A 22226-nucleotide genomic window follows, 5' to 3' on the forward strand; every position below is an offset into this window, starting at 1 on the left:
CGTAGATCAAGGTCGTATCCGTACGTCTCATTTCTCCTTCTAGGAGAGATATGACCATGCGATATCCAAGATCAGATGCGGAATTTCAGCTAGAAGTAGAAGTTGGAATAATCTGATTCTCCCTCGAATACGATACCCAGACTCAAAGCCACTAACTAGACCATCTCTGCAAGCAAGTAAACAACCACTTTACACCTCCCGTATTACCTACCTCAATACTTTATCCAAACTTAACTTGGTGCGTACCAGCCGATAGAGCGATCGAGCTTAAAGCAAGCTTAACCCCGGTAAGGATAGAACTCCCTCCTTCCGTGCTGGTTGGGAAAAACAAGCTTTAGCCTCAATTAGCTTTTTTTTTATTCCCTTTTTCGTAAACGGATTTACGGTCCCGCACTTTCCAACTCTTCAAAAGCCCAAGGAGAGGGAAGGGCGGGACTGACGACGGACCCACGGCTCGCGGCGGTCGTGATTTCTCACACGGACTTCTGGGACTGGGTCTTCGAGTCCGCTGGGTGGTAGATGCTAGATCGTACATAATCCCGACCGTCCCGTGGAAGTGAGCTCCGCGGCTGATGATGCCGGCGGTACGCTTTGTCTGCGTGATCCATCGGGTGGGGGATTGCTTTAGGGCACGAGTGGGCAGAGGTGCTCGTGTTTTGGGCAATGTGACTATGACGCTACGGCTGAAGTCGGGGTTGGGGAACGTAGCTAGTGGTCTTTTCCCGGAGGGTTTCTTCCTCAGAGAGGAGTTTGCGATGAGAAAGGAGTTGGCCCGGGGACTCCCTTCTTTACGGGTGGTGGAGATCGTGATACTCAAGTGGACAAGGGAGGAAGGTGGTTTGGCTCAATCACTCACTACTGCAGTGATAGAGGATGATACTTTTTCTTTTCATTCAAAGAAACAAAACAAGTCAATCAAACAGGCTTTTTATGGCTCTGTGAGATGCATAAAGGTTATGAACTCAAGGCTATCTGGAAGACACTATCTATACGACGGCTGAGGTGGTACGTTGAGCCCTACTTTAGTCTTTCCCAAATGCGCCCAGCCCGGCCGCCAGCTGAATGGTTTCATTCAACATCGCCTTTTCTGCGTCCGTAAAGTTCGAAATTTGGTTCGAGTGCAGGCAGAACACATTACTGGGCCGGATATCGTAGTGACCGTCGCCCGCCACATCCGGCGGTTCGGTGATGAAGGATTCGAAGCGGACAGGATGCCGGTCGCCCGAGATCTTGGGAAACAGCCAGCCGTTGAACCAGAGCGGCCGCCTCCCGCCATCGAGATGCAGCACCTGCGCCCCACAGACCGTATACTGCGCGGCATCCTTCTCTGCAACTTCCATTGGACCCATCGTTGCGACACTTCCCTCGTGGAAGGCGTACTCGGTGTCCCCGATCAACTCCCAGCTCAGCCAGAAGGTCTCTTTGTCTCCTGCTCTAGCGATTAGTAACCCGACTCTGTTTTGTTCGAATGGAAGAATAAACAGGGGAAAGAAACCTACCAAGGACCATATCATAAATGCCCGGTCTGCCTTCGTCCTTGTTGCCATCGCGATCCGGACCGTTCAGGCGTGTGACGAGGAGCATGGCCGAGAAGTGGCGCCATTTGTCCACCACGACGACCCCGGATTCCTGCATATTGCTGCTCTCGCCCGTCCAGAAGCGATTTTTTCGAACCGCCTGCGATACCGGGGCGGGCAGGACATTCTTCAGCCAGGCCTTCCGCTCCATGGTGGGCTGGAAAACGCGGTCGTAGAAGAACAAGGCGCCGGTGCGCCGGTAAGCCGGGTCCTCCAGTAGAGCGGCGGGGTTGGTGAAGAAGAGCGAGTCTGCATCCACCAAGATCACCTCCCGGAAACTCGACAGGAGCATCGCGAACGCCTTGGCCGCCCACCCATGAAGGGTCCAGCCCTCGTCATCGATCATCGGGCGGAGGTCCCGCGTCACCACCCCAGGGATCGCCTCGAGTTGCTTGCGATACTCCGCCCCTAAGTCCTCCGCCCCCAGATAAAGCACCTCCACGGGCAAGGTACACCCGAGCCGGCGGAGTGACTGGATCGAGGTCAGCAGATAGACCGCCTGCCCGTTGCCCGCAGTGAAGACTAGCCCCCGCCCGCCCGTCGCGAACTCGGCGTGCAGGTTGATGAGTGGGCCAAAGTAGGGCTGGGTCCAGCCGAAGAGAGCGGTGGAGAGCTGGCTGAGGAACGTGCGCGCCTCCTCGTAGGCGTGAATCACACGAGCCGGGTCCATGGCCAGTCGCGCGGCGACGGCCTCCCGGTGGTGCTGGAGGTATGCTAATGTATCCTCGCGGACGAAGGTCGGTCCCCGGGTGGACGAGGATGTCGGCTTGAGATGGAGAGCTTCCCATGCTTCAAAAAAGGCTTTGAAAACGCGGGCGCGAGTCCCCACTTCCCGGATCTTCGCGTCGCCAGTCTCCTGTATCGGCTCGGTCATATCCTTGCGATCGGCTTCATCCGGGAGGAGGGTGAAGATGTCTTGCAGGGCTTGCGCGACGGAAGTAATCGAGTCTTCGCCGCTCCCGCCGCGGAGAGGGTTGTAATCCAGCACATTATGAGGAAAGGAACTGGACGGCTTGCGCGACGGTGCCTTGTCAAAAGAGGTAGGCCAAAAGGAATCCCTGTCCACATCGCTAGTGTTCAGGTTGTTTTTTTCATAGCCAGAGTTGAGGAGCCAGAAACAATATACAAGGACGGATGTGACGATGAGGACTTTGAGCGGGAGTCCTCCACGCCAGCGGTAGGGAAGTGAAAGCATTGTGGCTAACATCGTAGAATCGCTGGAAGGAAAGATGGAAGATGTAGTTCTCTCCCACCGCGGTGTGGGTTAGCTCTCTATAAGCCCTGAGTCATGACTTCATACACCACCCTCAGCCAACGCTTGACTTGCTAGAGTGATAAAGTACTGTTGGGTGTCCCCACTTCGGTCCAGACCTAATATGAGGTTGTGGGACTGTACAGACCACGAAAGGTGGAAGAATATGCCAAACTTGCCATCCACAGCAATGAAGCGTGCTCAGGGAAGCCGTAAATGGGATGTCGAGTTACAACCGGAAGATTTGGTATGCCATCAGTCAATTACGTGACTCATGAAATCATCCATGCTCCAGTAGTTTGGTTGGGATGCGAAATAGAAAAGATCTTCACCCGTGGCTGAGCCGACGGTTCACTCCCGTAAGCACAATTTGGGCGGCGGCTCGGTCTAGAATCCTTTTGCAACAAAGAAACTCAAAGCATCACATCAACAGTCAGGGGCGGGCCTCATCGGATGGCTTCCGTGGATAGAAGAACTTAATAAGTCAAAGCTATAGAATGGCACAATTTGAATACGTTTGGATATCGAGTCCATTATCTCACAGTTCGACTTTTCTCTAATCTCGAGCAGATCCTACGATATAACCCACAAGTTTTTCCTCTCGATCGCGTCAGCAAGATTTGATTATCACCAGGTGCCAGTTCTGAGTCAAGGTCATAGACAAAATCCCGTTCCAAAGCAACGTCCACTATGGAGAAAGAAAAGCATGTCGATATCGGAGCGGTCCCGTCTCCATCTCCAAGCCCTGAAGAAACTGGGCGAAGGGAGATAAGCAGATACCCCACGCTCTGGATAGTCATTAATATCCTAGCAACCGTTACAATTGTAAGTATCAGCGTGTCAGAGAAGCTTTCGGGAGAAAACCGGGGGGAGGGCAAAAGTTCAATAGCTGATCCTACAGGTATACATCAATAAATCCATCTTTTCAGATCCCGCCTTCAGGAAATGCCAGTTCAGCTTCGTCGCGTATCACTTCACCATCACTGGCGTCCTCCTGTTCATCGTGCGACGAGCCTCGATCCTAAAGATCGCGCCCACAGATACCCCCTTAATCGCGATGCTGCCCCTTTCCCTCATCATGCTCGCCAATATTCTCCTGATGAACCTGTCCCTGGCCTACAGTTCGATCATCAGCTACCAGATCGTCCGCATCCTCCTCACCCCACTGACCGTGCTCATCAACCTCTTCTTCTACAACTCCAAGATCCCGCTGTACGCAGCGCTGGCGCTTGTGCCCGCCTGCCTCGGTGTAGGGCTCGCCACCTACGCCGACCTACTCCCCGGCCGGCGATCGCTCCCCTCAAACCCCGGGGTCATGGACTCAACGTCAGCCCTAGGCATCATCTACGCATTCAGCGGGGTCTTCTGCTCCGCGCTATACACCGTCTGGGTGGCGCACTACCACTCGCGCCTGAACATCTCCAGCATCCAACTGCTCTACAAGCAAGCCCCCTTCTGCGCGATCTTCATCGGCGGCATCTCGCTGCTCACTGATACGTTTCCGACTACGGCGACAATCACACCCCGCAAATGCGGTCTCCTGCTACTCAGTGGCGGGTGTGCGTGCTTGATCAACCTCTCGTCCTTCCACGTGATCCACGGTGCGGGCACGGTGACCAGGACAGTGGTGGGCCAGACAAAGACGTGTCTCATCATTGCGCTGGGGTGGGTGTGCAGCTCGCCTGCGATGGCGACGGAGAGTATTCTGGGTGCGCTGCTTGCGGTGCTCGGCATGGTACTCTACACGGCGGCCATGCAAAGGAAAGCTGTTCGATAGCTTGTGTGGGTCATGGCTGTATACATCTATCCTACATCTCTCAAATGACGAAGCATTTCCCGGGGTTAGTATAGGAGAACCAGTAAATCCAACTCAGTAGGGACCAACCCCGGCGGGCAACAGCTTCACCCAGCAGTGGCTGCACCCGCACTGTCAAGTATACTACTAGGTAAGGTAGCCAGTCGAATTCCAGTGACACCAAGAATCAAATAATCTTACTAGCTTTGAGCAAACTCAATTCAATATTTTTCACCCTATGCGCAAGTGACGACCGAAGCCTACACCTTCAGTCGGGGCCGCGGATTTGAGTTGATGCTTATCTTGCAGATCCTCGATCTCAGGCTCCGTCCGTACCATGGAAGATGTGAGCTCGGTTTCCCACAAGCTTAAAGCACCAGAATGCCTAGCGGACAAAGAAAAAGACTGATGTCATGACTGGCCCGATCAACTTTAATGCTTATACCGTGCATGCAACTTTTTATCTCGGATCGGGATGAGCCCTAACTACGGAACAAGCACGCACGGCTTCGTAAACCCACTCCCGGTCGAGGTTACGACCCGCGTAAAAGTGGTGACTAGAGCGGAGCCTGCTCGTCGCCACGATCACACAAGCACTGGCTTTCGAGTATCGTAATTGATTCCAGGTGTCACACTGTCAACGACAGTCAGAAAACGAACGCCCCATCGATCGATTATACTACACGAAAGAGACGAATCTAGACCGATTTCTTCCGAGGACGAACGGGGGTTTGCGAGGTGGGCTCGAGGAGTTTAAGCTCAGTCGATAACAAGTACTGTACAGTATTCCTACTTGAGTGGTATCTATCACGCGCACCATGATCTACCTCGACGTTGAAGAAGCTGATTCTTTGTTGTGTGTAGATCCCATCGTATCGTCGTCATTGATTCCCCCCTCCAGAGGCCTTTGCACATCGCGTCCTTTGCGAAGAAACTTTCCGCTAGCTGAGACGAGGTCCCCATTTGCTTTCATGCGAGATTGAACAACAATTATTCTGCAACATACATCACCGACTATGATCTGAAAGTCTGATCTACAGCTACGCAGGCGCCAAGTGCCCATCCTGTTGAATCTTTACTCTCGGTCATATGACTAGATTCTCCCTCGAGATGGCTGCACCACACGAACTGACCACACGAAGCCCAGATCAAATTGTGCACTAATTAATTAAACGGCTCATTTCGCAGGGGATCTGAAAGCTTGCCCTATGTTATCCTGGAGAACAGGGGACACCCACTTCTCCGTCCTAGAGCAACTGCTCTTTCAAAGTCTCGAAAACCTCCTCGTCCAAGTCCAGGGGCCCAAAGATCGCTGCCATTTCCAGCAGCAACCGGTAGACGTAGATGGACATATCAATATCACGCAAAACGCGACGCGACCACGTGGACCCGGCCTCAGCGATCTCCGCGGAGAGGCGCTCGCCCTCGGGGTCATTGATGAAGAAGTCCATCACGGCGGGCAGCTCCTCCATGCCCATCGTGACGGGGATATAGTGCGCCCAGGGGAGCAGACGCTCGTCGTGCCACTCCTGGAACCAGGTCTGCTTGAGCACGACGGCGCGCTGCGAGAGCAGATGATAGAACCGGCCGCTCATACTGTTTCCGTCCAGGTCGTAGAGGTAGCGGAACTGCCGCTCGGCCTCCTGGCCCTCGTAGTGCGCCGGACCCAGCACCCGCTCCATGTCGCTGCACACCTCGTTGGGGCACTGGATGTACGCCCCCATCTGCACGTCGAAGGCATTCCGCAGCGCGTGGGTGGTGCGTTCGTCCCCGCGCCGGAGGACTGATGCGGCGGCAGCAGTAGCGGCAGCACCGCCAGCACCGCCGAAATACCGACTCATCTCGAGCACCTCCGCCGCCCGCTGCAGCGCGTGCACGAACCCCACAAACCGCTGGCGTTGGCCGTACCACCACGTCGTGCGCAGCGCGTGACCCCCCGTCGACCGGCCCCGCCAGTAAACCGCGTTCTGCTTGTCGAGGAAGGGGACCGAGTCCGCTTCCGTCTTTTGCTCTTCCACCGGGTTGTCCACGTAGAAGGGGCAGGGGATCAGGATGTCGCGGAAGGGGGCCATGCGCCCGTAGCTCAGGATGGGCGCGCGCGCGTGCGTGTAGCTGAAGGTGCTGGGAGAGGCGATGAAGCCGTGCAGCTTCCCCGGCTCCCGGGATTGGCAGACATCGCGTTCCTGGTCTACTTGATGGTGCGCCACCTGCGTGCAGGATTCCTGGATCAGCCGCTCGATGGATCGACCTCGATGGTCAAAGAAGGTCACGTTGTCGGCCGGGTACACCCCACCGGCTTTGGCGAGCACGCGGGGCTCGTCAATCAGGTTTATGTAGACCAGGAGATTACGCGGCAAGGCATGTGCGAAGGGGGCGACGAGACTGGCCCATTCGCGACCGTACCGGATATCTCCCGAGGCATTGACATGGCCTTCCACAAAGGCCACGCGCCGGGTGTACGGCCAGTCTCCCTGGTGTTTCTCGTTAAGCCGATGGAAGACGCGCCGGGCCTCGTCGGTCCTGTAGGGTTGGAGGTCGATCTCGATCTGATCGAAATCGTCAATCACGCGTGAGTCGTGGTCCAGGGCGAATTGCACCCATTCCCGGAAGCCGGGGGGTGGCGGTCGACGGTAGCGCCGTTCGTACTCGGCGATGGCCGCTTCGGGCGTGCGCGATTGCGCCTCGAGGAAATGCGCCATGCGCGACTGCGCGGCTTCAATCTTGCACCGGATCGCAGCGCTGGATAAAGCTTTTCCGACCTGGCGGGGCGTACAGCCCGACCCGCTCGCCCCAAAAGCCTCGTCGTGGCTGCTGAAGTGGTTCCAGGACCCCCCATGGTGCGATTGGAGGTAGAGCTGGGATGAGATCAGGATAATGAAGATGGTGGCTGAGATCACAAATGCAGCCTGAAGGCTTCGTATCCAGAGTCGGAATCGAAGCAGAGACATGGCGAATTTTGCTTGTAGGCGCCCCTCACTTGATGGCCCAGTATTGAAGGTGTTATGAGAACATGGGCGTTGGCTTTGTCGACAGATATATGGCGCTTTTGCTCTAGGGCCAAAAGAAAGAAAGGTTATCTGTGCAACCAACATATTGCATGAAGCTCTTCCGTTCAAAGAACAGAGAAGCAGATATGCGCGTCATTGGGATTATGGAACCATGGTGACCATCTCAGTTGGCTGTTGAACTATACGAAAATGTAGTTCGGTAGTAACTTTCTTGCCAACCAGGGGTCGAGAGGTGGTCCGGCGATCGGCCTAGATCTACCGTTCCAATTCTTTAATGCCTCGGGCTGAAAGGGTACGGAAGACCATTGCGGCCACTCGGCAAAAGGAAAATCTGCCAGTAAAATTATAAGTAAAAGAAGATAAACCCTTATGATCCTAATAATAAGGAATAATTAATAGTCCCTAATAAGTTAAAAGTAGTCTCTAATTAAAAAACCCTAAGAACAATACCTTCGATCCTAGAAAATTCTAAAGATTCTAATATAAAAAGGGGCTGAGTTTATTACATAATTTAAAGAGCTTTCTTAGGAGGAAGAAAAATAGTAAAAAGACTAAGAGTTAATCTAGAAAATACTTTAATCCTATAGGCCCTAGGGGCTGAAGGGGATGGCGGTATTAAGAGAAAATAGGTTGGTTTAGTATAGAATAGTAGCAGTCTATTGTATTCAAGACTAATCCTTGCTATCCTAAGGTATAGTAAGATTCTAGGGGTTAAGTACTGGAGGTACTTTAAGTTATTAATATTACAACCTTTCCATTAATAACATATAGGTAAGCTGTTTGGTAGTTCACCATATTTCCGGGGATTACCTTTAACAGGCGGCGGAGGAGGGACAGCAGAGGAGACTTGGTTACAATAACTATTTTAGTAGGCAGTCACTGCTGCGGTAAGGATACTAAAAAAAAATTCCATTTGCCGAGTGGCTGCAATGGTCTTCCGTAAAAGGGTTTCTTGAATCCATCAGCTGTGGATGAATCACGACACTGAGCAGCCATAGATAGTACGTATGTTGGAACTGGTATGGGTAAAGGTCCGCCCGCTGCACTTCCCGGACAATGGCCGATTATGCGCGGATGAGGACGTAATTCGTAGTCAGGATAAGAGAGACACGTCAAGTATCGAAGACATAACTACCTGAGGAGGAATTTTATCATCACAATATACACCCAGAGCAGAGAACAACGCTAGACCGACACACTCATTCTAAGACCCAACCCAGCCCCCAGGGATCACGCCTCCATCTCAATCCTTTCCTCCTTCTTCTCCTTCTTCACACTCCGCCACCCGACCCCCCACGCGAACACAAACTGCGCCACCGACAGCGCCGTCGTCAGATAGAACACTTGATCGACGCTCTTGGCGAACCCGCGCACCACCGCCGGCAGGTCTTCGGACGATACCACCGACCGGAACCCCGTCGCGCCCGCCTGGATGACAACCGCCGCGTCGACGCCCGCCGCATACCGCGGGATCTCCGTGCGCAACGCCTGCGCGAAGATCACTTCGGCGACCGCCAGGAAGATCGCGCCCCCGAACGTCTGCGCGCAGGTCATCATCGCCATCGCCGTCGAGACATCGTCGCCTTGCACTGCGTTCTGAATGGCGATCATTGGCTTTGGTTCTGTTAGCTTCATGGACAAGATGGGGAAAGGGGAGAAAGGAGGACTCACGACTTGCGAAATCGCGCCGCGGCCAAACCCTACAAGGGCCTGGTATCCCGCCCACTTGGGGACGGAGGTGTGCGGGCCCAGCGTTGAGAGGAGGCCGTTGCCCACGGAGTCGAGGATGGCGCCCAGCACGCCCCAGGGGAGGTAGTAGCCGAGTTTCGAGGCTGTCGGTCATCATCATTAGTTCTACCGTCAGGCCACCAGTGGTATCAATGGAAGGAGCGTACTCAAAACCCCCGAGACCACCGCCATCACCAACTGACACAGTATATTCGGCAGCAGGTTCACCCCGCTCACCAGTGCGGACTTGCCCCGCACCGACTGGAAGTAGATGGGCAGGTAGTAGGACAGCGTCATCGTGAACCCGAAGATCACCATCGACAGCAGACTACTGCTCAGCACGATCTGGTCGCACACCAGGTGGCCCGGGATCATCGCTTCAGCGCCCATCCGCCGCTCCCACAGCGCGAAAACCGCGAACGTCGCCGCCGCCCCGACGAACAGCCCGATCACCGTCGCGCTGTCCCACGCGTAGCTGTTGCCGCCGTACTGTAGCGCCAGCAGCAACATGATCGATGCCGGCGCGAAGAGCACGAACCCCACCAGGTCGAATTTCTGGAGGAACAGCGATTGCAGCACTTCCCGCGCGGGCGGTTTGGGTTTTTGGTCGGGAATGCGGGTGAAGAGGAGGAGAGCGCCGACTAGAGCGCCGATGGGGAGGTTCATGTAGAAGCCTAGTCGGGGAGAGGGTCAGTGTATGTTGGGTGTTTGTTTGCGATGAGAGTGGGTAGGAGGGATGGGACTTACACCACCGCCAGGTCGAGTAGGTTGTAAATGCACCGCCGACTAACGGCCCGCCTACGAGGCCGAGCTGTCCCACTGCACGCCATCGTTCGTCAGTTTCCTCTTTCCACGGGCAAGGCGAAGGGGTACACACCCCCCATGATCACCCCGATCATTGCCGGCCGCTTCTTGTTCGGAACCGCCCCGGCCAGGATGTTCAGCGCCCCGTTCAGCATCCCCGACGACCCCATCCCGGCCACCGCGCGCCCAATGATCAGCATCTTGGACGAGGTGGCCACCCCGCAGATCAGGGAGCCCAGCTCGAACAGCCCGAAGAAGGAGAGGAAGGTCCATTTCGAGGAGAAGTAGGTGTAGAATTTTCCGGTGAGGGGTTGCAGGGCGGCACTATGGTACCCGGTTGTTAGCTGGTTCTGTCGGCTGCCGGTGGATAGGGTTATGCGAGGGGTGTTCCTACCTGGAGATTGTATATGCACTGCCGTACCAGGCTACATCCTCGAGGGAGTTGAATTGACTCGTGATTTTGGGGATTGCCTGTTCCCAACAATGCCATAATGTCAGCCAAGGTTCCCGCTTTTCTTGTATGTGTGTACGTGTGGCTGTATCCGCCGCGTGCTTCCACTGAAAGAGGGAATGACCCACCGTCGAAACAATCGACACATCCAACAACATCAGAAACACGACCAGCGTGATCCCCGCAATTACCATCACCAGCGTCAACCCGTGCACCCATTCCGGCTCGTACTCGTCTTTCGGGTGGATCGGTTTCTTCTCGTCGTGAGGCTCCGGTTCCGGTTCCCACGGGGTGGGGTTGGAGCCCAGCAGATGGGGCTGGCTGCTGCTGCCGGTGCTGTCGTGGCTCATCGTGGCGGCGTGCAGGCTTTTGGACGATCTGGGTTTCTCGAGGGATTGCGCCATGCTTGGGCTCTGTGTGACAGGAGAATATCCAGATGGGCACCTAAGAAATTGAAGCGGATTGAAAGTCGATGGGTGGGCTTGTTTTAAGTATCAGGGCCGGAGACGGTGTTGGCGGTTCCCGTCGCCGGACGCCGGTTTGTTTTGGTGGGTGATGGCTGCGCTGGCGCTGTCGAACGCCGGTTCTCCCGCTGTGAATCCCGGTCCTCACTACAGTAATTGTCAACTCCGTATCCCCTGTTGGCTGCGACCGGTCGGAGATCCTCCCTTTTGGGAATTTACCGAGAAAAGTCATATAGCTTCAATCTTGCTCAAGTACACAAATTGATTCGACGATGATCCAGGCACAACGGAATAGGACGAACAGCCCCGTTCTCGTGTCTTGCGTGGCCTACGAGGTAGAGTGGCACAAATTGACTCCTGTAGTATTTGTTTCAGTCATTGTAAGCCCCAATGCTAAGGGATGATTCTTGGACTGTTTTTTAGAGAGCCAAAGAGGAATTACAGTCCAGTGATGCTGTAACCGTGTGAGCGTGTGATTGAGTCATGGAAGCGGGGCAATAAATATAAATTCGGCTACCCGGGGTATATGAAGCGCTTCACACCACCAATCCCCCCTACATGATGCGTTTCGACAGCGATGACGAGACTGACAGAGACAAAGACCAGAGCTCTATACATCAAACATATATCCGCTACGACCAAGAAGAAAACCCACCCGCTCCATTCCCCTCGGTCAACCACGCCATCTCCGACCAGCTCAGGAAACTGTCCAGATCGCCCATCTCCATGCTCGACGCAAACACCTCCCCACCCCCGCCACTGCGATCGACCACCACCCCGGGACACTCGGGCAGCCGCACCGCCCACTCGCTCCGCAGCTTCTGCATCATCATCCCCAGCTTGCTGAACGGATCGCCTAGCGCCCCGTCGCTGCGCATCCCGACCGCCGCGGCCACCTGGCTCATACGCGTGGCGATCTGCTCTGCAACCATTAACAGGTCCACCGTGCCTTTGACCGCTGCCTTGTCCCAGCCCGGGTAATCCAGGGTCGACAGCCGGAAGAGGGTCACCAGGCAGTGCGACACCTGCGTGAGATAGGGCAGCGCCAGCGAGGTGTATTCCGCCGGAGAGATGGTGAAGAAGAGGTCGAAGAACTGCTTGACCACGTGCAGGCAGGCGTACAGGTGGCCGAGCCGCTGGCTGCTCATCTCCTCGTCGGGCGGGGGCTTGACGAGGGCGACCTCGTAGAGGCTGATTTCCGTGTCGTACAGATGGAAGAGGATGGGTTCTGGGCGACGGTTAGTCTCTGCTGTACACTGCTCTGCGAGGTTCCAGGGAAATTGCACGTACTGTTGTCGGTCAGGGGAATGGGCATCTCGACTTTGATCGTCTCCAACCGCGACTCGAAGGCCTTGAGATGGAACGCGGCGAGCGCCTGGGTCGGATGGAGGCCGTACACGCCTTCACACCAGGGCCCCTGCAGGATCTGGTCCGCGAGGAGTCTCGTGCGCGTGATCTGCACGAGGACGCCGTCCCCGGGTGATTCGTCGCTTTGCGCGAGAATGTCGAGACACTCTTTCATATGCGGGGTCCATCGCAGCGGGTCCATTCGCCCGAGGAACTGCGCGATTCTGGGCCGGTCAGTCACTCCGCCGTTGCTTCGGTGCCGTGAAGCTTACATGGAAGTCAGCACAAAGCAGCTCAAGACTGCGCGCCGTTCGTTCATCGTGCGGCGCGTCGAGATGGACGCTTTCAGCCCCGGCATGTGGCCCACGGCATTGCTGTTGGACACGGTCATGCTCAGATCCGGCGGTGCGGGCTTGTTTAACCCTAGCTCGAAGACCAGACCAATGGCCATCTGGGCATAGATGCATAGCGATGACTTTTGCGGCTGGCTGTGGAACGTGACCCTACAGTCGGTCAGCGATGAACTCACTTCGACCCGGAACGCAGGAAATACCAGGCGAGATAGACCAAGACCCCCTGCAGCAAGTCCAGGGACTTATCGCAGTCGACCAACAGGCGTTTGCCTGCCAGCTCGCGGATGGTGACACACAAGGCGGCTTGCCGAGCGGCATGCTTACTCTCCACCGCGGTGATACAACGCCACAGGAACGGGGACTGGTGTTTCAGGTCTTGCGCAGTAGTGGTGGCGGGGAGGTGAATCAAGGGGAGGAATTGCAGCCGGTGTGTACGGAAGGCATGCAGAGCCTCTTCTTCCTCAGCCGGAGTGTCGATGTCGATGTCTGCTCGTTCTGGGGCTGGGGAAGATGTTTCGGCCTCAGGCTGTGGATGTTGGAGCGGAGTCGGCGTCTGCAGTCCGGTCCGACCGGCGGCACCGGAGGAGGTCAGCAGCATCATCAGCCCATCCATCTTCCGTTCCAGCTGCACCGTCTTGGATAAGGGGCGCGTCTTGCGACGGCCCTCGGGGATGCGACATTCTTTGTTGAGACGATGGCATCTGTGGAGTTTGCATTATCTTGTCAATGTTAAGGTCACACTCACTGCCAACTGGTCGGACTTTGACCCACCTTTCACAGCGGCCGCCCGCACTCCGGGGAACGCATCGACACTTGGCACGAGCACAGGTGGCACACGCATTGCCATAGGGGAGAGGGGAGCGGATGGCGGATTCCATCATGATACGCACGCAGATCCTACTGAGCTCACATAGAGTGAGAAGAGAAAGGGGCAAAGAAGAGGAAGCGGAGGAGGGATAGGAGGGAAAAACAGTGGAAAAGGCAAGGGAGCGGACACGGCGTTGGGCCAACCCCGGCTTACACGTGACCTCTCCGCCCACCGGAGGCATGCCTGGCGTTCTACAGATTCACTTATAGGTTAAGCAGAGTCATGTCATTTACTCATTTACTGAATACTATGCTGTTTTCTGTATTTCGCTCCGTGCTTCGCTGACTCCGGCCACTCGATCTGGATACAGTCCTGTACTGTGCATACAGTACACATTATAGTACATACAGCCTCACATCTAGATTTATGCTTACCACGTAACCTTATCATCCCCTCGCAACACACCTATCAAGTGAAGAACCGCTCAGGAAGGCTTTCACTCCCTCCACGGACAAGCCAGCCATCTCCGCTCCTTTCCTCAGGATCTCCGACCGTAAAAAGTCTACGATTGGTGGTGAGTCCGAAGGATGCGGCCCCCAGCGCTGGGCGACCGGAGTCTAGCCTTAGAGCCTTGCAGCCTTAGGGCTGGCCCAAACCCTTTTCTTCTGCTATAGAAAAACAACCCCTGCTTCTCCTGCTCAATCCACCTTATCGTGCACCCATCGCTTAATTCATCCCCTCGAGAATGTCGGAGACCCACGACTCATCTTCCACCGCCTCCAGCCTGGAGAAGGGCCCGCAGCCCTCGCACACTGGCGACCATGGCGACTCAGAAACCAGTCACTCGGTGGAAGATGCCAGCCCGGCTGCCGCTTCGCCCCCTAAGAAGCAGGGAACCAAGGCCTGGTTGGCACTGACCGGTGGTGTTCTGGGCATGTTCGCCTCCTTTGGCTGGGTCAACTGTGTTGCAGTCTTCCAGGCTGAGTATGAGCTGAACCAGCTGCGTGACTATTCCAGTTCGCAGGTGTCCTGGATCTCCTCGGTGCTCTGTATGTTGGCATCCCCCTCGAAAAGCGCAAAACCAATATCTCTGACAAGGTCTAGTCTTCTTCATGCTCGGATTCTCCCCCGTGGCAGGTCGACTGTACGACGGCCATGGCCCGCGTCTCCCCATCGTAATCGGCACCTTCCTGCACGTCTTCGGCCTCATGATGGCCAGCCTGTCCACCAAATACTACCAGTTCATCCTCAGCCAGTCCGTGTGCTCTGGCCTCGGCACCTCGTTGATTATCACCCCATCCATGACCGCCGTAAGTGGCCCAGCCCAGCATCTGCCCCCTACTCCCACAAGCAGACCACTCATACTTCTTCCTTCCTCGAAGCCAATGACCTACTTCCACGATCGCCGCGCACTGGCCGGAGGCTTCGCCATCGCCGGCTCCTCACTGGGCGGCGTCATCTTCCCCTTTATGGTCAACCACCTGCTCTCGTCGATCGGTTTCGCCTGGACGATGCGCGCCTGCGCGTTCCTGATCCTCGGCCTGCTGCTCGTCACCTGCACGCTAATCTCGTCCAACGCCACCCACAGCCCGAAGGAGTTCAAGCTCAGCCACTATCTGCGGCCGTTGAAGGAGGTGAACTTCTTACTGATGTGCATCGCCAGCTTCTTCATGTACTGTGCGTTCTCCCATTCCTCTATCCAAAATCCTCAAGAAGCAGGCAACAAAGAGGCTAACACAAGTGAAAAGGGGGCATGTTCGTCCCCTACGTGTTCATGGTAATCTCCTCCATCCACTACGGCATGTCCGTGACCATGGGCTACAATCTGATCCCCATCCAAAACGGCGTAAGGTATGTTGCAGCCCTCCTCTTCCTCCCAAGAAACCACCGTATCCCCCCCCCGCAACAAACAAGAAACTAACCCACCCTTAAGCTTCTTCGGCCGCACCGTTCCCCAAATCTGGGCCCGCAAGTACGGCCAATTCAACGTCTTCATCCTGGCGATGGTCGCCTCGATCGTCGTCGTGCTCGCCTCGTGGCTCCCCTCGCGCGGCAACGCCGCCATCATCGTCTTCACCATCCTGTTTGGGTTCGTGTCCGGCACCACCATCGGCTTGGGCCCCATGCTCGTCATGGCTCTGTCCCCGCCAACCGAGATCGGGTATCGCGTTGGCACGGTGTTTGCGGTGGCTGGGTTGGGGGCGTTGACGAGTCCCCCCATCGCGGGTGTGTTGATTACCCGGAATGGCGGGGATTATGTGTACGCGGCGGTGTTTAGTGGGGTGGCGTATGCGGTGTCGACGGTTGTGATGGTGATTCTGAGGGTGAGGATTGGGGGTTGGGGGTTCTTGTCGAAGGTTTAGTTAGGGGTGGTTTCGTGGATCTTGGGGAGGGCTTGGTCTGGGCTTGGGAAATGGCGGAGCAGTAGAGGGGAGGAGAGGGTTGATGGTGTACATCTGTCTTAGATGCATAATTTATGTAAAAAGGTTAGATTATGATTTGTCTCATATAATCGGTTAATAAGAAAATAAAGTTCTAGGTGCAAGTTCCATCTTGGTGAAAGTGTGTCTTTGACATCAATTGTAGAGCAGATTATAGTATGTAGGAGGACAGATGTAAAGCGCAAAGGTTTAACACCACCCTCACATAGACATTATTGTTATATTTTCTTCTTGTTACGCTGTTTCCTCAGAGTATAGTATCGTCCACTGACATATTTCATATACGCAACAAATCACTACCCTCAATTTGTTCCTCCCAAACTACAAATCGGACACGATTGCAAAAAGCACCGATATTGCCTACCTACCTGCCTACCAGAGAACAGAAACCATCTCAGCAACTAACCAGAAACCAACTAAGCGCACGCCCGAATAGGATACACCAACTTAAATCCCGCCGCCTGACCCCGACGCACCGCGTCAATGCCCCCAATTACCCCCTGCAACCCGCCGGACTCCTCCTGCACGGGATGCGTGACCAGCTTCCCCTCCGCCAGAACCGCCTCCATCGCCGCGTACCACCGCTCCGCCGCGGCGCGGTCCGCCGGCCGGGCCAGGAGATTGTACGGCGCCTCCCAGCCGACGATCTCGCGACCGAACTGCGTGAACAGGAAGACCCACTCCGGCCGCACGCTGCGGCGCGTGTGCCGGTTCAGCGGGAACGGGTCCAGCGAGACGTACTTGCCCCCCGCGCGCCCGATCGCCTCGTAGCAGATCTGCATCGAGTCCGTCGTGCTGATGCAGTCCAGCGCAAACGCTAGCGTGTTGCCCGTGTGGTCATGCAGGTCCGAGCCGCAGGTCGGCGAGCGGTAGTCGAAGGTCGCGGCGGCGCCGAGTTGCTGTAGCCGGGTGAAGTTGTGCGGGGAGCTGGTGGTGAGGGGGGTGAAGCCGGATCTGTTTGCATATTCAGACAAATGGTTAGTTGGGTTGGGGTTTCTTTTGTCTTCTGGTCTTCTTTTTGTCTTTCTAAAGAAAGGTTTTGAGGCGTAGGGTTGCTTACCGGCGCAGCACCTGGATGGCCAGCGTCCCTGTCGCGGTACCTCCGCCGTACACCAGGACATACGTCGGAGGCTTCTTTGAGTCGGTACTCTCCGACTCGGATGCTCCGGCGCCCACAAGCGGCAGGCCGAGGGTCTGGTACAGCGCCAATCCGGTGGTCGCCAGCCCGCAGCCCAGCGTCGCCGCCTGCTGGAAACTCATCGAGTCCGGGATGCAGAGCACCAGCGCCGCGGGCACGGCGACGTACTCGGCGAAGGCGCCGTTGTCGCGTTGGCCCGCGTTGTTGCCGAACACGCAGCCGCACACGCGCGTGCCCAGAGCCAGTCGCGCCGACGAGAAAGCGGAGGAGGTGACTTCCTCACCGAGGGCCACGATCTCACCAGCGAAGTCTAGCCCCGCGGTGGCACCGGGGCTGGGCGACATGTCGGCGGATTTGGCGTCGTACGGGTTCAGTCCCACACAGGCGACCCGCACCAGCACCTCGTCGGCGCGCAGCTGGGGTAAAGGCTGGCTGGTCTGCAGCTCAATGCTACCGGGACCGGCGATCTTCAGCGCCTGTTGGGTAGTCGGTAACTCGCTCATGGTGGCTGATGTGTGTGGACAGGATGCGGGGGTGGGTTGGGGCTGTGGCTGTGGCTGTGGCTGTCTTCGCGAGTTGTCGACGCGTGGAGAATGGTGGACTGGGTATGTATGAGGTCTGGTTTGGTTTATGACCGGATGGCTATTGCTGCGATGAAGTTATTTAGTTGTCTCTATACTTCTGGGGTTTCCGATGATGATGGCTATAGCGTCGCGGACTGATTGGCTGGCGGGGTCCGGCGGGCGGACGGACTTAGGGCTGACGCCGGAGTTGCTGCTTACGCTCCACGGCCTTTGTCCGGAGGATGCATCAGGAGAGGTTGCGGAGATGGAGGCAGGAACCGACAGAGAAAAAGAATACATACGTTATCTACTGACATGATCCAGCTTTTCCGGATGTTGCCAATCTCCTGTCTCAAGTGAATTGTTAATCCCTTAGAGCCACATTTACAGTCACAACCTGTGGAACTCCAACATGGCAACCAGCGCTTTCTTGCAGCAGTTCCAGGCGGACGAGACCAAGAACCAGTATGTCAGTGCAGTGGCTGGCTCGGTGCTCGTCTTCGCCAGTGCGTTCGCATTGAACGCCATGCGGCGACCGAAAGAATTCACAACCGACCAGGGCAAGCGCATCGCCGAGCTTCCCGCCGACGTGCGCATGTCCAAGTTCATTCGCAGGTGAGGATCACCCAGGAGCAGTCCCTACATCAATGACTACTGATCAGGTTCACTGACAACCCTCAAGTCGGGAATTGTCCGAACAAGGGGAAGCTCTCGCCGGCACCGAGCCGTATCTCATCCGCAGCGGGCCCTATCGCGAACTGGTGATCAGCCAGCCCGACCAAATCCACGAGTTCTACCGCAGCGACAGCAAAGCCCACACCAAGCCCCGCAATCTGAACCTGGGCGAGCCCTTTGGCCGCTTCCTGGGCCCCTGTGTCGGGGTGCAGTACGGCGACCACTGGCGGGCGATCCGCAAGCACTTCGACCCGCCCTTCGCCTTCCACCCGGTCGCCCAGCGGATCCCGCGGTTCCAGCGGGAGATTGAAGCCTGGCTGGAGAGCAAGGCCCCGACGGCGACCAGCGAGCTCGACAGCAAGGTCGATTTCCGGTTCTTGGTCTTCAAGCTGCTCTCGCTGCACCTGTATGAAGATGCGTTCGATGATCGAGTGCGTTTTGCCTTGTTTCCATTGCGATCGTCGTGCCGTAGCTGACAAAGTATGGCTAGTCCTACTGGACACTGCTGGAGCTGAACGACCAGCACGACGCCATCATGATGGACATGCTGGTTAGCAAGCACCCAGACTCCAAGCTCTACAGCATGCTGCCCAGCGCCCCCCGCAAGCGACTGCAAGAATTCCACACCCGCTGGCAGGAGTTCAACCGCCTGATCGTCGAGAACGCGCGTGTCGTAAGTACTCCGATCATATCCCCTCCCCAACTTCCAGTACTAACCATCACCAGGGCGGCTGGGCGTGTCCCGTCGAGACGATCTACTGCGGCGTGGAGCCAGACAAAGACTTCACCGAAGACGCCGTACGCGCACCTGCAGCCCCCCATCCCCAAGAAGTCACCGTCTATGCTAACTCCAGCACAGTTCCTAGCAACCATGACCGAGATCCTCTTCGCCAACGTCAACATCAGCGCCGAGGTCTTCCGCACCATCTTCACCAACCTCGCCACCCACTCCCGCATCCAGACGGCGCTCCGCCAGGAGATCCGGGACTGGAAGGCGAAGCCCGACTTCGATCTGTCCAAGTACCTCGCGAAGCAGGATACCTTGCTCAACCGCGTGCTGATGGAGAGCATGCGTATCTCGCCTGCCTTTTGTTCGTGACCCTATCCCGTATTTCCTGATGAGAATATAAGAAAGAAGCATTGCTAATCTCTATGACGATAGGGTTCTCCATGCCCGAAGCTACGGCGGAGCCCAAGAAAATCGGCGGGTACAACATCCCCGCCGGCACACCGGTGGTGATCGACACGCGCCGCCTGAACAACGGCGCCGCCACCTGGGGCGCGACCGGCGCGGACCGGTTCGACCCGGATCGGTTCTTGAAGGTGGCCAGCCAGGACCTGCGCTGTGGGTTCATGCGGTTTGGGACGGGGGCGGCGTCGGGACGGTGTTTGGGCAAGAACGTGGCGGATGCGGTGTTCAAGCTGACGGTGATGGAGGTATTGGAGCGGTTTCGGCTGGAGAGCGTGAGTGAGAGTGGCAAGGAGGCGCGGAAGGTGGATGTCCGGTTGGTGGCCTTGAAGTAAGACAGTTGATTAGTTGCTGTAGTTGGTTTGTTTTCTCGGATTGTTAGTTGGTTGGCTGGGTTGAATTCGATTATGAGTTCTGCGAGTCTCTGGAAATCTATGGTCTTTGTTCTTGGTACCTGCGAGATTACAGTATTTGACGAAGTTGTCCGGGGGGAATGGCTAATACACACTCTAGAACACATTGAACTGGTCGAGATACAAGGTAGATCATAGAGTCTTCTGCGTCGGTGGTAATAAGATGGATTGATACAGTCCTTGCTGTATTTACGCCCTCCCGAAACTCCTACAAGTATCTGTCCGCATGCGATGAAACACTCGAAGCCACGTTTTTTTCTTCATTAAAAACAAGCACTAACGCAATAATCAGGTAAAGACCAGCTACATTGGATTTCATCCGGATAAGACTAGCAGGGATCGGAGTACGCCTGCCTGCCTGCATGCACGCAGCCTCCACATCCGGCTTCCACCTCCGGCCCTCCGCTCGGCATTTCCCCCTACCCCTATCCCCTACCTCCTATTTGTGCTTGTGCAACGCAACCAACACACCCGTCTTATTCGACGGCCCAATGCGCATGACCGAGACAAACGGATTCTCATCGCGCGGCTCAATGCGAGCGTACACCTGCGCCAACCGGGCCAGGATATACGCCGTCTCCGTCTGGACCATCATCTGCGCCGGACAGCGCCGGGGCCCGCCCCCGAAGGGCACAAACTCCCAGAAGTGGGCCTGGTCCACAAATCGCTCCGGCTTGAAGGCATCGACATCCTCCCCGAAGTAGAGGGGATCCTTCTGCATGACCGTCTTGGTGACCTGGACGACATCGCCCTTGCGGATCAGGATGGGCGACTTGCCGTCGGGCCCGCCCCCGAGCGGCAGGGTGGTGTCGTTGATGCACATGCGCACCTGTGACACGTTGTTGGGATTGAGCCGGTGCGTCTCGTTGATGCAGGCGTTGAGGTACTTCATGCCGCGCAGCGCCTCGAAGGTGAGGGGGGCGTCGCCGTGGGCCAGCACCTCCGCGCGCACCTTCGCCCACGCCTCCGGGTTGCGCGCCAGATGCCACACCACGTTGCCCGTGAAGATCGAGGTCGTGTCGTTGTTGGGCACGAACAGCAGCGACAGCTGGGATCGCAGCTCTGCCCGCTCCGGGCAGTGCTTCGCCATGTACCACAGCAGGTCCAGCCGCTCGGGGCCCACGTCCTCCCCGGCCGCGATCCGCCGCTCCCGCTCCGCGATGTCCGCGTACACCCGGTCCAGGTGCTCGTCCATGTACGCGTGCACGATCTTGATCGCCCGCAGCCACCACGACCAGTCGATCAGGTTCATCACCTTGTACATTTGCAGCCGCAGCCGGTTGCCCCGCAGCACGTCCAGCATCGCCCAGGTCACCCGCGCCCGCTCGGGGTGCGTCAATGCATCCATGGGGGCGCCGAAGATGAAGTTAGTGGTCACGTCGAGGAACTAGTAGGTGGTTAGTCGATTGTAGATGAGCCAGCGGAGAAGAAGGCAGGGGAAGGGGAAACTCACCCATCGCTGGAGGTAGGGCTGGATGTTGACCGTCTCTCCGTCCGGAGGCAGGATGCGCAGGAGATGGTCGGTGTAGGAGCGCAGCCGCTCGGTGTCGGCGTAGACTTCGCGCATGAAGAAGGGCTTGATCAGCGCGCGGCTGAAGACCCAGTCCTCGCCGTCGACGACGTTGACGCCGCGGTTGGCGAACGCGGCGCCGGCATTCTTGTAGCGACGGAGCGGGCTGATGGCGAAGTCCTTCCAGTTGATGGCCGTCAGCGACTTGAGGTTCTCGGGCTCGATCGTGTAGACGACTCGCGTGCCCATGAAGGTGATCTGGAAGGTCTTGGGCTGGCCCTTGTGCAGCTCGCTGAGCCAGGGGATGAAGTAGTGGCCCCGCAGCGCCTGCCACTGCGTCCACACCAGATCCACCCCCCAGAACGGCTCCCACTGGAACCGCGAGGGGACCGACTTGCAGCCCCAGGACCGCTGCTTGCGCAGGTCGCTCGCGCGGCGGACAAAGGACCGGAATAGAAGGGCCAGGAAGCCAGAGCAGAGGAGCAGAATGGGCAGGCTCTGCACCGGGAGGTTGTGGTACTGCACCAACATGATGGAAAAATCGTGTTGCTGCCGATTTTGCACGAGAGAAAATGATCTCAAAATTCTAACCAAGCAAGTTGGCAGTAGCAGTAAATGAAACAGAAGGCCGGATTATTTCATATATCTATCTATTGTCAGTCAGCCCGAAACCAAGGACAAGGCCAGTCCGGCGGTGCTTGGCGGGCAGC

The 22226-nt window shown here is 56.6% G+C and overlaps 9 protein-coding genes across 9 annotated transcripts; 3 read left to right on the forward strand and 6 right to left on the reverse strand.

The window, feature by feature from the left end:
- Positions 1 to 943: 943 nt before the first annotated feature.
- On the reverse strand, positions 944 to 2771 carry BO82DRAFT_321021 (alpha-mannosyltransferase). Its single transcript, XM_025632727.1, has 2 exons — positions 1500 to 2771; positions 944 to 1429 (listed from the first exon to the last, which is right to left on the reverse strand). The coding sequence occupies exons 1-2, from the start codon at positions 2449 to 2451 to the stop codon at positions 1023 to 1025; spliced, it is 1359 nt and encodes a 452-aa protein (XP_025486944.1). The 5' UTR covers positions 2452 to 2771; the 3' UTR covers positions 944 to 1022.
- A 784-nt stretch (positions 2772 to 3555) lies between these two features.
- Positions 3556 to 4567, forward strand: BO82DRAFT_250285 (uncharacterized protein; the record flags this gene model as incomplete). Its single annotated transcript, XM_025630873.1, has 2 exons — positions 3556 to 3654; positions 3731 to 4567. Coding segments are annotated over 2 exons (936 nt in total), but the record flags the coding sequence as incomplete, so codon positions are not given.
- A 1197-nt stretch (positions 4568 to 5764) lies between these two features.
- Positions 5765 to 7639, reverse strand: BO82DRAFT_358793 (uncharacterized protein). The gene has a single exon (XM_025636392.1). It carries the CDS (start codon positions 7570 to 7572, stop codon positions 5872 to 5874), a length of 1701 nt encoding a protein of 566 aa, XP_025486946.1. The 5' UTR covers positions 7573 to 7639; the 3' UTR covers positions 5765 to 5871.
- A 1223-nt stretch (positions 7640 to 8862) lies between these two features.
- Positions 8863 to 10965, reverse strand: BO82DRAFT_295403 (MDR family MFS transporter; the record flags this gene model as incomplete). Its single annotated transcript, XM_025631863.1, has 7 exons — positions 8863 to 9261; positions 9304 to 9464; positions 9528 to 10034; positions 10108 to 10179; positions 10238 to 10488; positions 10559 to 10635; positions 10744 to 10965. 7 exons carry the CDS (start codon positions 10963 to 10965, stop codon positions 8863 to 8865), a joined length of 1689 nt encoding a protein of 562 aa, XP_025486947.1.
- Positions 10966 to 11574: 609 nt separating this feature from the next.
- On the reverse strand, positions 11575 to 13684 carry BO82DRAFT_358797 (transcription factor domain-containing protein). Its single transcript, XM_025636393.1, has 5 exons — positions 13551 to 13684; positions 12980 to 13480; positions 12699 to 12929; positions 12370 to 12650; positions 11575 to 12307 (listed from the first exon to the last, which is right to left on the reverse strand). Exons 1-5 carry the CDS (start codon positions 13658 to 13660, stop codon positions 11712 to 11714), a joined length of 1719 nt encoding a protein of 572 aa, XP_025486948.1. The 5' UTR covers positions 13661 to 13684; the 3' UTR covers positions 11575 to 11711.
- A 231-nt stretch (positions 13685 to 13915) lies between these two features.
- Positions 13916 to 16029, forward strand: BO82DRAFT_358799 (MFS general substrate transporter). Its single transcript, XM_025636394.1, has 5 exons — positions 13916 to 14636; positions 14692 to 14897; positions 14970 to 15264; positions 15336 to 15438; positions 15521 to 16029. The coding sequence occupies exons 1-5, from the start codon at positions 14333 to 14335 to the stop codon at positions 15948 to 15950; spliced, it is 1338 nt and encodes a 445-aa protein (XP_025486949.1). The 5' UTR covers positions 13916 to 14332; the 3' UTR covers positions 15951 to 16029.
- A 224-nt stretch (positions 16030 to 16253) lies between these two features.
- Positions 16254 to 17806, reverse strand: BO82DRAFT_358800 (zinc-binding alcohol dehydrogenase family protein). The gene is made up of 2 exons (XM_025636395.1): positions 17089 to 17806; positions 16254 to 16982 (listed from the first exon to the last, which is right to left on the reverse strand). The coding sequence occupies exons 1-2, from the start codon at positions 17667 to 17669 to the stop codon at positions 16445 to 16447; spliced, it is 1119 nt and encodes a 372-aa protein (XP_025486950.1). The 5' UTR covers positions 17670 to 17806; the 3' UTR covers positions 16254 to 16444.
- Positions 17807 to 18041: 235 nt separating this feature from the next.
- Positions 18042 to 20028, forward strand: BO82DRAFT_358801 (cytochrome P450 CYP5293A1). Its single transcript, XM_025636396.1, has 6 exons — positions 18042 to 18344; positions 18412 to 18835; positions 18895 to 19077; positions 19131 to 19202; positions 19264 to 19495; positions 19567 to 20028. Exons 1-6 carry the CDS (start codon positions 18142 to 18144, stop codon positions 19926 to 19928), a joined length of 1476 nt encoding a protein of 491 aa, XP_025486951.1. The 5' UTR covers positions 18042 to 18141; the 3' UTR covers positions 19929 to 20028.
- A 217-nt stretch (positions 20029 to 20245) lies between these two features.
- BO82DRAFT_346294 (cytochrome P450) lies at positions 20246 to 22157 on the reverse strand. The gene is made up of 2 exons (XM_025633747.1): positions 21460 to 22157; positions 20246 to 21393 (listed from the first exon to the last, which is right to left on the reverse strand). Exons 1-2 carry the CDS (start codon positions 22045 to 22047, stop codon positions 20446 to 20448), a joined length of 1536 nt encoding a protein of 511 aa, XP_025486952.1. The 5' UTR covers positions 22048 to 22157; the 3' UTR covers positions 20246 to 20445.
- Positions 22158 to 22226: the final 69 nt, after the last annotated feature.

This window comes from Aspergillus uvarum, assembly GCF_003184745.1.
Source record: "Aspergillus uvarum CBS 121591 unplaced genomic scaffold BO82scaffold_78, whole genome shotgun sequence".
Lineage (NCBI taxonomy): Eukaryota > Fungi > Ascomycota > Eurotiomycetes > Eurotiales > Aspergillaceae > Aspergillus > Aspergillus uvarum.